This window comes from Tricharina praecox, assembly GCF_024521635.1.
Source record: "Tricharina praecox strain CBS 144465 chromosome Unknown BZA05scaffold_12, whole genome shotgun sequence".
Classification (NCBI taxonomy): Eukaryota; Fungi; Ascomycota; class Pezizomycetes; order Pezizales; family Pyronemataceae; genus Tricharina; species Tricharina praecox.
The window spans coordinates 367,032-379,284 of NW_026250414.1; the positions used below are offsets into that span (position 1 = coordinate 367,032).

Below are 12,253 nucleotides of genomic sequence, written 5' to 3' on the forward strand. Positions count from 1 at the left end.
ATCGAAGGTCTGCTTCACTTGACGATTGAGTATTCCAATCTATTCCGTATACGTCCCAGTCCACCCATCTACCAAAAACAGCAAATCTACTGGTGACCACCACCCTCCCCTTCCTCCGCCCGTCATGACGCCGCCGCCGGTTTCTTCGCCAACTTCTGTCTATCAACATAACTCCCGAGCACCCTCATCTCAGCACAGAACGTCCCCAACTCCTCCAACGCATCCTTCACGTTCTGCGTATCCTCATGTCCCTCGAACTCGACAAAGAAGACATAATTCCACCTCGTCTTCCTATCCGGGCGACTCGCAATACTCGTCAAGTTCAGCCCGAAGTTCTTGAAAACCTTCAATCCATCCGCCAGGGCACCGGGCTGCGCATGATCCACCGAAAACGCCACAAACGTCTTATCCCCCTTGCCGCCCTCCTCCGACATGGGCGAGCGCATCTCCGCCGCCTGCAGCACAAAGAACCTCGTAGTATTATCGGGGGTATCCTCGATATTCCTGGCAAGGACCTTGAGCCCATTCACCTCCGCGGCGGCCGCGGACGCAATCGCCGCCGACCCGGGCTCGTCGCGCACCAGCTGCGCGGCGCGCGACGTCGACGACACGTCGATGCGCTCGATGCCCTTGAGCGTGGAGTTGAGCCAATGCTCGCACTGGCCGAAGGCTTGCGGGTGCGAGTACAGCCGCGTCAGCCCCGTCAGGTCGCTGGCCGAGGACACCAGGCTGTGGTGCACCGTCAAATATGTCTCCCCCACTACGTGGTAGCCAGAGCTCCGGTCGCGGAATAGGTCCAGCGTGAACACTACGTTGCCGTTCGTCGAGTTCTCGAATGGGACCACGCCGTAGGTCGTCGCGCCGGTTTGCACGGAGGTGAAGATGTCTATATGGTGGGCAGGTTAGAGTGGGGGTGGAGGGTACGGGGAAGCGGACGTGACGGGGGGACGTACCGCCGATCGTCGTCTGCGGAATAAACGTGTGCTCCTCCGTGTCGAAAGCTCCCAGCGCCGCCTGGTGCGAGTATGATGCCGGAGGGCCGAGGTACGCTACTGTCACATCTTGCGGCATCGTGTCGGTTCTTGCTGGCTTGCTTGCTTGCTTGCTTTTCCAATATGCGTTTCCAATAGTTCCTGCTGTATGTCGGTGGCGTATGTAGGCTTTTGTACGTACCGGTAGGTAGGACGCTCTCGGGCGGTAGTCACGGCCGATTCTCGAACGGGGTAGGTATGTACGATACCTAGGTTTTTCCAACAGCGAAACAGCGAAGTGAACCGAAGTGAACCCCGCCGACCCGCGCGGGCGATGATCTATCTATCTATCCATGTGTGGCACGGCCGGGCGGTGCCTGGACATTGTGTGGACTCTTACGCTATTCGGTTTGGTTGCGATCGTCGCCGGCACTGGTGACTGGGCCCCGCATTAAACGCCGACGTCGGGGCTTTTTCAGCAACTCAGCACCGGTCATGAGCGGTGTGGTGAAGGCTAATACGGATGTGGTTAGGCTGGGATGGAATGCTGGAGGAGTGGGGAGGCTTGGCTGGAGCTTATGTAAGAATTCGGGGCTATGGATATTCGGATTCAGGTGCGTACATTAGATATCACTCGACGCAGTTCAAAGAGTCAAAGGCTTCCAAGTTCCAAGAGCGGAGGTTTATTACCATGAGCTAGCCAGGCAGGTCGCACACAATACCGTAAATGAAGAAACAAACAAAAACATCCAAGAGCTTCGATTCGATCTTGAGACATAGGCTTGGAAGTTTGTGAATCGCCCGAAGATTCTGATACTTCTCGCAATCAAACCTCCATCCGTTCCAAGTTTCAATTATCATCCCGCCATAGGCCCATAGGTACTTAGTAAAAGCTATAACTGAAAATCTACGTACACGAATCAAAGTCGCGGTCGCAGATAGATTTCAAAACCCCAGCAACAGCAAGACAAAAACCAGTAAGTAGCAAGGAAAGGAAAAGCCAAAGACCACCCACTCGCGGCGGCGCAGTATATTACTTCCACATTTCCCCAACAACACGACAGAGGTATTAACGGCAACAGAACAGAACAGAACAGTAACAGTAACAGTAACAGTAACAGCAAAAAACGAATTCTTTTCGCCCGGACGGATAACTTAACTAAAACAGCAAAAACAGCAAAACAGCAAAACAGCAAAAACCAAAAACAACAAAACAGAAACCAAAAACCAAAAACCAAAAAAAACCAATGTATTCGCTCAAACAGTATGCAGCAAAGGCAAAAGCAAAACGACAAAACAGCAAAACAGCAAAAAGATATAGAGATATAAAAGATATATGGAATATAGAAGAGAACTGAAAAATTGAAAGAGAACCCCACATGAATGCCACACGCCACGCCAACTATCATTGTATGTATCGCCACCCTGATCGCCGTCCGTCTATCACCACCCAACAATGCAAAGCCCTCCATACAACTTAAGGAAATCAAAAGAGAATGTTCTGTTCTCGGACCGGACCGGACGAAATATGTAGATAGGTAGACAAAAGTAGACAAACATCGCCCCGCACCGCACTACACCACACCACAGGAAGCTGCGTTTAATCGCTATATCACATTTCAGTCAGTATACCGTTTTTGGTTTAGGTTTCGCGGCGGGGAAAGGGAAGGGGAGGAGACTTACTAGATCTCGATCGGCGCCAACTGATCGATGCTATACAACCAATTGCCGGTCTCCTGTTCCTTTACGAGGAAGTCATACGGGAACATGACGAGGTGGCCTTGGATCATGCCCATCAAGTTCTCGGCGATCTCCGGTTCCATGGCATTAGTAGTCTTACTACTCCTGGTGGTGCCCCTGCGTCTGCGCTTCGTGGTGTTGGCATGTCCCAGCCCGTTCGGGTTGGCGGCCGTGACGTTGGCGTTGGCGTTGGTGTTGCCCGCGTAGCTGACGCTGCCGACGGTGCTCTGCAGGAGATTTGGGTCGCCGCTGCCGCCGCCCTGCTTCTCGCCGCTGCCGTTGCTCCCGCGACTGCCGGTTGGCTGGTTGGTGTGGCCCGAGTTCGCCGTGGTCGCGGTGTTCAGCCGGCTGTGGTTGGATGCGTGGCTGTTGCCTCTGGTCCGGGTATTAATCGTGTCCAATGGCGTGCCGAAGCCGGTCTTTTCGGCATCGCCGTCGGGGAGGTTCAGTCGGACGTTGGTAGCCTCTTTGGTAGCGTCCCCCGAGCTTCCAGGCTTCTCGTTCTCGTTCTGCGTGCCGTTCTTGGCTGTGGCCGCCATGCGCTCCCTATTGCGCAGGTCTTGCTTCTGTGAGAATCTCTCGCCGTAATCCATCGCCTCCTTGTAGCTCGCCCACGTCTTGACGTCGTTGTCGGGCTGGCATCGGAAGACTTGACGGTAGATCTCGGTGTTGTTCATGGCAACCTTGCTCCACACATCCAGATAGAACGCCTCGTTGAGGGGATCCGTAAACATATCTGGCCTAACTTCAGGGCACGCGAAGTCTGCTGGCAGCACCGGGGGAGCCGCTATGGGCATCGACGAATTGCCTTTATCCGGCTCCTGCGTCGCAAACGGTCCTCCGATGTCGATGTCATTAGTATTCGGCAGAGGGGGAAGACTGGACAATTGCGGAAGACCGAGCGCTGCAGAAGTTGTACGCTCGAATGGAAACGGAGGGAGGGGCGGCTCTCCGGTGATTTGCGATACGTGACTGGAGGAACGCGATCGTTGGTGGTGGCTGTAGCTGTGGCTAGTAGGACTCCCAAGCGTTGCGCCATCATGACCTCTGCTTCCAAGGGTGCCTCTCCGCCTCCTCTCCGACTGCTTCGGACTGGCCAGAGTAGATCGATCAATGCTCATGCTTGCGCGTTCACATTCCCTCTGCACCATATGATCAGGCCCAAAACCCCGCACATCGTTCTGATGCTGGGTATTATTCGACACACGCGGGTCCACCGATTCCTTCTTCCTCGTCTTCTTCAAGTTCGGGTTGTTCTCCTGTTCCCAGTCGACATCGTGGTTGAAGCTCCTTAAGTTCTCCATGCGCTGGATGGCCTCCTCATCGATCTTGTATCGCCTCTCAGACACCATGCTGTGCCTCTGATCGGCCATGCTCTGGCGCTGATCGTTGACCATGTCCTCTACCGACTCATTCTGCCACCGTTCCACTTGGTCGTCCCACTCATCGTCCTCGTGCTCGCCGTTTTCCATTGCCGCTTCGCGCTCCTCCTGCATGATTTCGTCGACGTCCATACCAAGATGCTCGCGCATCAACCGGACACGAAGAGTGTGTGGGAAACGTCCAACGCGGAAAGGCTTGCCGCCCATGGTACTCATGATCGTATCCGTATCTCTCACGATAGCCGCGACTTCCGAGTCTCTGTCGCCGCGCATAGACCGCTCATTGATGTTGGCCGAGCCGATAATCGCGATCCTGTCGTCAACGACCATGCACTTGGCGTGGATGTACAACTGTTCAGTGACCAGCTTTTCGCTTCCCGGTTTGCCCAACTTGCCCCAGTTGCGCAGACTGAAAAACTCAATGTAGTCGCTTGGCTCGATGTTGACCGCTCTGAGCCGTCCAAATATCGAATTCTCGCCTTGCGAAATACTGCGGAACTGGCAGTGCATGATGAGTCGCACACTGCTACCATCCTGTGCGTCGACGGCGTTCTGGAATCCAGGCATCAGCGGAAGCAGGATGATGGCCCTCCAATCCTCGTCATTCTTTGCTGCGCGGATAATCCTCTCGACCAAGGCATCACCGATCTGGTTCTCAATCCTGGTACCCTCAATCTCCGTGGACGTGATGAAGAACTGGTTCTCGATGTACACCAGATGCTCCGACATCTCGATAGCCTTGAGATATGCGTTCTGGATACTCTTCTCCGTGAGATTTGGAGTGCCGAGTGACCAAGAGCAAGCTGATCGTAGAATCTGAATCTCACAACTTCCATCGATTCCCAGGCTCTCGAGTTCCCCTTCCGTAAAATCCGGAGGTGGCAGCAAGAGCGGCGTCGGTCTCGACGGTGTTCTCTGTCGCAGCAGATAGTTCCACCGCTGCACAAAGTGCCGAGTCAGGTCCCTAGCCGGCTGTCCGACAATCTGCATATGGATATCGTGCCACGGCATTCTGGGGACCAGGTTGCGGTCATACATGTCTTCGTAGGGTTTGTCCAGATTGAAGAAATCCTGCACACGAGGGTTCGAGTAGTCCTTTCCGGGCCATAGCTGGAAGCTGTCTGGATCGGCGTTGGCGCTTCCCTCTTCGAATCCACTGGGCCTATTGTCCATCACTGAATGCTGCGGTGTATCCCAACGGCCAAAACATAGATCGATACCACCGACGAATGCGATCATGTGATCCACAACCAGAATCTTCTCGTGATGGGCCCAGAAAAAGGTGTTCTGCCTGATCTGGTTGGGTGATCGCTGGACGTAGATGTTGGGGTGCAGATCCAGCAGCGAGTATTTGGTATAGACCGAGTCGATAGGGATGGCCGCGCCGATATTCCGGTAGACTATCACAAAGATTTTGACTCCCTCCTGAGCCTTCTTCTGCAAGAGTCGGTCCAGTCGCCATTTCTGAGATACCGCTGCCGGTCGCCTCAAATACTGGTCACAAAATAAGTCAGTATATCGCACCGGTGTTTCGAGTGAGACTACCAAAGACGCACCAGCTCGGGGGAAAGCCACCAATCGTGAATATAAATCACGTCTTTGGCCATACTGATGGCTCTGCTAACATTCCAAAAGTAATCTCTGCCATCCACCAGCCACTGTGCAAAGACACCTTTCCGCACAGGTGCAAAACTCTCGAATCTTTGCGGTCGTGACCATAGAGTGTTCTCCTTCATAAAATCCATGCTCTGCTGGAACTGCTGGAGCTGCCGCTCATTCTTAGCAAGTAGCTTTACTCTCCGCTCGTGGTTCTGCACGGTCAGACGGTGGTGCTGCGGTCTGGCAGGGTTAGTTGCAGATACAGGCTCGTCTTTGAGCATCTTAAGGATCCGCTTAGTGTCCACCGAAAAGGCAGAATCTACAAGAAACACATCATAGATATTCATTTCTTCTGGCGAATCGACGCAAACGATGTAGGAATGCCGGACCAAGAACCACTTTGGTGCATGGCGCCTGGCTACCTGCGAAGGATTCCACGGCCGTTTGAAGTCACTACCTTTCGCCGACCGAATGATCAGGTATCCCTCCTTTCCATGATAGGATCCTTCCGCAGCAAGCCTAACACCGAGCGCCGACAGTTCCAAGAACTTGCAGAGCCGGTTCGAGTCGGGCCGGAAAATCATCTGCTGGATGAGACGTCTAATATAATCCTCCAGCTGTCGTCTCTGCTGCATGTTGAAACCCTCCCGCTTCTGCATGGCCTGCTGGACGACAGGACCCGCAGCCGCGGTGGCGGCAGCAATACCTGCAGCGATACCGGCGGACATCGCGTGCTCGATGTCGTCGACCGTAGTGGACATCCTCCTCGCGGGTGGCCGCTTCTTTTTCCCGGTCCCCTGATCAGCGGGTCCCTGGATAGTCGCATCCGTTTGTGTTCTCGATATGCCACCAATGCCACTAATGCCCTCCTCCCCGGATTCATCGTCGCTTCCCAAGCCTCTGACACCCCTGAGGTAGGGGATAGTGCTCCTCGGGAATTTCGGTAGTTTGTGGCCCTCTCCTCCACCGGTGAATGTTGTGCTACTAACATCTGCCAACCGGTACCGGGAGTGCAAGTTGAAGAAGTCGCGAAACTCTCTATGGATGACCCACTTCATCCTCGTCAAGCCGCTGCCATATTCCAGCTCCAATCGGAATGTAGTTTGCGCTCGCCCAGCACCCTTCTGGGAATGAGTTGAGTCCGTGATCTGCACCTTGAGCTGCTCGAGCAATATGGGAATCCTTCGGTGCCCGTGTTCGTCCCGCTGAAACATACTCGCGAGAATTACAGCGGCAGGAGTAGCAGCCGAAAGCTCCGCCACCAGCTCGGCCGATTTCTGCTTGTCGATCTTGGATTCCTCCTTCTGTTTCCTTCCAATCATGCGAATCCCAGCCTTGAGAGCCTTCCACTTCGCTGCAGAGTCCCTGTAAGTGGGCATGTACGATGGCCTCTCTCCGTCCGTAGACCGGCGCTTCGTGACCCTGTTCCTAAACGATGACCGACGAGAAAAGTTGTACCTCCTCGACCGATCGGTATCGTTCCCATCGTCGCCGGTAAGCGTTGCACGCCGTCGCATCCTGCCCCCGCCAAGTCTCGGCGTGGTTGGAGCGCTCATCGCGCCGCTTCTCGCATCGGGACTGAACGACCTTCGGCGATTTGGCAGACCCTCCGAGTCCGCGCCGTCGTCCAGGTATCCACCATCACTGGCAGCGTACGGTGGGCGAGGGGTGTCGGGCGTGAAAGGACTGTCGGCATCACCGACACTATCGACCGTCCAACCCGATTGCGACCTGCCGTGAGTAGTAGATCCACCAAAATTCTTAAGCCGTTGGAAGAAGCTAGGTCGTTTGTTCGCAGTGGGAGTCTCGAGATCTTCGCCGGCCGAGTAGTCTTCCCCGGACGGTCTCGTTCCCGATTGGAAGAGGACGCTCCGCCTTGAGCGCGGAGTCGATGCGCCGCCGCCAAAGTCCATCTCGTCACCGCCGTCGACCGAAGCGGTGGAGCCGTTTTGGGCGCCTCCAAAGAAATTAGTTCTGCGCCATCGCCCACGTGTATTGTTGTTTGAGGGTCCGGCCGCGCTGCTCTCCCCTGGCGAGCCTCCTCCTGCTCCTCCTGCCCATGCTGTGGTAGACCCAGAACCGGCCGAATTGCGACGAGTCTGCACGGTGGATTCATCGTCCGATGCCCCGTCGTCCTTCCATCGCGGCGAGTAGTGAGATGACGACGGCCGCGACCTGTACCCCTGCTCTTCGATGGCGGCGGGTATCGGTGGGGGTGGTTCCATCTCCTCCAGCTGCGACAAGTTCCGTGAGATCCTCCGGGGAAGGGGCGACGGCTCGAGGGAGGTCAGGTTCGCGTTGGGATTCGGTTTCTTGGTAGACGCCCCATTCGCATGCGAACTGGACCTTTTGGAGATATTCGTAGTGTTGAGGGTGATCGGAGGTAGAAGACCGCGATTGTTCTTGACATTGGTCGACATCCTTGCGGAGAGCCGAAAGCGGCCGATACGTTTGTTGGGAGGATAATGGTGGTGACAAAGGTGGTGGTGGGTGGTGGTTGGCTTGCGCGAGGACTGGCTGTCGACCTGCTTCTGCTGCTGTAAGGTGCAGCTGGGCTTAGCAACGAACGAACAACACACGCAAACAATGCCAACTTCTCACACGGGGACAACTTTAATTATTTTCTGGTCGTGTGCCCCAGCCCAGCTTCTATGCGGAAAGCTGTGCTACAGTACAGCTGAAGCTCATGGATCCACACAGGAATGGGAGTTTTTTCTGCAACCAGGGGGAAAGGGACAAATCAAGGATATGGATGGGAAAGTGTGGGATATCCACAAGACCGATGAGGGCTGAACGCGGGAAAGAATGCGCTGTGATGGATAGAAGGGGGATGAGATAGAATAGACTCGTATGCGTCACGCCGAAGAGGGGGTGGATACGAAATCGACAGTAAAAAAGGAGTGACGTTGGTGAAGGACCAAGATGCGGGATGTAGAGTCGATGGAGCACACACTGGGGCACGTACGTAGAGTGCCTGTATAGCAGCCGCGTGGGGATGGCGTTCGGAGCAGCAGCAGAGGACTATTCCGTCGGTATGTAGAGGTATGGAGAGGTTCAGTGGTCGAGGAGACTCTGCCTCCGTTCGGACGCGAAAAAAAGAGTCGTGTCGTGTAGATTCGATAGTTAGCTAGAGCAAAGCAAGTACCTGGCGAGTACTCTACTCTGCAGAGGGTAGCACAACACAAGTCGATGAAAGTGCGGATCCCTGACAACGCGCATTGGCGGGCCATGTTACGTTGGCGGTGGAATTGAGGGTACTTGGCACGTCTCCCTTGCAGGCCAGGCCCACCCACGGGTCTCACAAAACACATGATGCCGCCTGCATCCTTTCGCCCCCGGCCGACAAACCGTGGTATGTATCTATATCTACTGTACATACCCGCGTCGACATGTTTCCCGGTATACATACAGAACTCTACTGTACATTCTCGCTTGAGGGGGGGGCAGCAGCGGCCACTCTTCAGGAAACCGTTCAGGAGCACTTTTGTCGCTTGGGCCTTCGGATGAGTAAGTGACTAGAGCAAATATAAAAAAGTTTGCACATGGCGGCATGGCGTACGCGTGTGTGGTTCTATGTAGAGTAGAGTAGGTAGGGAATCAACACAGCCCCCGAGAAGGTGCCATGGCGTCTTATGTACTCTATTCTTCCGCCGAGTCTGAGCCCACCGTAATTAATTGCAATTCCTCGGCCCAAGGGCAAAACCACCTTGGCCGCAGTCAACAGCTCGACGACTCCGGCTCGGACCCTTGGCGCCGAGCTGCGACGTTCCGTTCTCTGGCGGTACATGGTAGGTACTCTACCCCTGTACTCTATGTATCGCTGTCAAACCCCGCGCCTGTTTCGTGCGCGATTCGCGAATACCTTCACGTGCATGTACTTTACATATTACCCAGAGTTGCTACTCTAACATATCCACCTATCGCGTTCGAAACCGGTAGATACCGACCAGATGACCACCCTCGAACTGCGACGATCGACAAAGACCGGCCAGATCTTGCCCGGTTTTGTCCTGGAGAGACACTGCAATCATCGCTGTGAATTTGTCTCGTGGTGGGAATTTCAGGATCTCGAAAGGCGAAAGGGGCTGTGTAGAGCATGGTTATCGAGAAATCGAGAAATCGAGAAATCGGCACTGTTCGGTCATAATTATCGAGGTTCCTGGGAATTCGTATGTACTCTAAAGGCTACCTATGAAGATTAGAGTTTTGTACCAAGAACAGCCAATAAGTCGTGCCTCATCACCATTACGAATTGTAAGCGCAAGCTGAGGCACCACTTACCCTTACATTAGCTGGCCATTCAGCTGAGCTGAGCAGGGGGAAGGATGGTGGATGGAGCACGGTATATCACTCGGGAAAGTTCCAAGTGCACTCGGAATTTTGTCTCACGGCGGGGTAATGCAACCGGGAAGGATGAATGAAGACTTCAAGCCAAGGTTGTGTCGAGCTTGCTATTGAGTGGAGTATAGTAATGCGAGCGCTACAGTTGCAACGGCTCCTGGTTCCATTCAATGCGTGACTGACACACATCACTAACTTTCGACGATAACCTTCCATTCAATCTCCCGCCACGGAAAAAAGAATCACCGCTTGACCTAGTGATTACGCACCCTCCATCGGGAGGTAGATCACCTAAAAACAGCCTAACCACCAAGGTTTTAAAGCTATCCACTAGGGATGGTGAAGGTTTTTGTTTTTGCCGTGGTTCCCCACCAAGCTTGTGCACTGGATGTCACTCGCCGAGCGCTAATTTATGAGTCGAATCCGGATGAGAACGTATAAAGATTTATTGCCATGATTTAGATCGGTCGCACGCAATCAATGAATGAACAAAAAAAGAATAAAAAGAACGTATAAAGACAGTATAATCAACCATTGTCGTAGGTCTGCACTAGACCATTGAGTCGCCCTCCATCAGCACTGCCATCACACTTTACTGGCCCATTATGAACTTTGCCATGCACTCAACGCTGAACAGGTACGAGCATGTTAACTTAGGGTTTTTTAAACATAACACGGTGAAAAATCCTACGCCTACGCCTTTGACTTTAAGTTGTGTTCATGCGTAATGCGTAATGCGTATGATATGTCTCGTCTGCTGGATGGCTGGGCAGTTGGCTACGTTGTTTCATAGGGCTAGTAGAGTTTGGGTGAAATGATTGCTCATACACGCCAGGAATCCACTTGTCCGTCTGGTACGCAGGCTGGGGTTACGGATATGTACCTCTCATCAGTTCTAATCCGTCTGCAAGCGTAACTGCGAGAGATAGCCTGAATCTGGCTGATGCTTTGCCCTCGTCTGCTGTAGACTGTAGTCAATCTGATCGAAGAGGGGATGTAAGCGTTCGTTCCATAAGCTCCAAGCCGCTTGGAACAACACAACTAACACATCTGCTCAATGCTCACCTGTGTCGGTCGAAAATGAATCTCGAGCATTCCAAGAACGAGAGGGAGGGAGAGAACCGAGTGATGTGATTCAGCCTTGAACTGCCTGCGAACCCGTTACCGAGCTGCCCGACCAACTTGTCACCAAGCTATCTTATGAACCCGACCTCGACCCTTGGAACGGATTTCTCGTGTATTCGAGATCGTTAAAAGCGCACTATTTTAAGTTGCTACATATGAGGGTCCCAGAGCTGGGAAGTTCCAAGGGTCTTCTTTCACATGATATGACACTACGCCGCCCCCAGCCCACCAAGCGAAAACTTAAAGTTTAAACGCACTCAGCAGGAGGAAAAGTTCGGTTCTGCCCAGCTCTGATCTGGGACCTTTCAAACAGTCTTCAGTATCCGCAGATACTATCGAGAAGCAACTCTGTATGGTGACTACTAGAGTACACCGCAGAACCATTGGATGTTACCGTCACAAGAAACTTCGATTTGCTCTGATTGCTGGCACTGAGCTGGCTATCTACCTAGTGGACCCTTCTGACGAACAGGCTGCTCGACGAACTCAGCACCGAGTGCCTGACGAACCCGACGCCAGTGTTATACACAGTCCGGTCCAGACGGACTGGACGGAATTAATCCCGTCCCGTCTCTTCCGTTCCTTTTTCGGACGGGATACAAGTTGTCCGTCCCGTCCCGTCCGCAGTTTCGCTGGACGAGGCTGGACTGTAGTCCGGCAGTGCAAAAACCTTCCAATCTTTCCAGCACATACCCGCCCATCAAGTCTACGGGACCGAACGTATCTGGCTCCCGAGTCCCAGCCAACATAATGAGAGCATTACCATGATATGGGGGCCGCATTCAACTTCCGGGGAGTCGGGGACCGAGTTGTTGATGTTGTTCAATCAGTGCCTTCGATAGTCCAGTTCAGTCCGGCAGGCGGCGTGGACTGGACTGGACTGGGCAGTCTGTGCAACTGGTAGGGCTGGACGAACCGCAGTCGACTGGATGGACTGGTACTACTTTGAATGGAAAATATTTGAATTCACTAATGAACTTTTTGTAAACGTCTATGTACATACAGCTATTGCAGATCCTCTTCGCACAGCGCATTGAGGATAGTTTCCATCTCCTTGACATGGCCCTTTGTAGCAGCTACGTACAAGACTATCTC

The 12,253-nt window shown here is 53.6% G+C and overlaps 2 protein-coding genes across 2 annotated transcripts; both read right to left on the minus strand.

Annotated features, from left to right (window-relative positions):
- Nucleotides 1–27: 27 nt before the first annotated feature.
- BZA05DRAFT_373598 (Prephenate dehydratase-domain-containing protein) lies at nt 28–1,414 on the minus strand. The gene is made up of 2 exons (XM_051481733.1): nt 954–1,414; nt 28–886 (listed from the first exon to the last, which is right to left on the minus strand). Exons 1-2 carry the CDS (start codon nt 1,069–1,071, stop codon nt 123–125), a joined length of 882 nt encoding a protein of 293 aa, XP_051339380.1. The 5' UTR covers nt 1,072–1,414; the 3' UTR covers nt 28–122.
- A 1,239-nt stretch (nt 1,415–2,653) lies between these two features.
- On the minus strand, nt 2,654–7,605 carry BZA05DRAFT_337565 (uncharacterized protein; the record flags this gene model as incomplete). The annotated part of the gene is made up of 2 exons (XM_051480861.1): nt 2,654–5,587; nt 5,650–7,605. The coding sequence occupies 2 exons, from the start codon at nt 7,603–7,605 to the stop codon at nt 2,654–2,656; spliced, it is 4,890 nt and encodes a 1,629-aa protein (XP_051339381.1).
- Between the last annotated feature and the right edge of the window lie 4,648 nt (nt 7,606–12,253).

Bases quoted from the DNA above. Each gene is read 5' to 3' on its own strand.
- BZA05DRAFT_373598 (XM_051481733.1), bottom strand. From the start codon at position 1,071: ATGCCGCAAGATGTGACAGTAGCGTACCTCGGCCCTCCGGCATCATAC. The intron at 887-953 runs GTACGTCCCCCC...CCCACCATATAG, and splicing joins TCCGCAGACGACGATCGGCG to ACATCTTCACCTCCGTGCAA.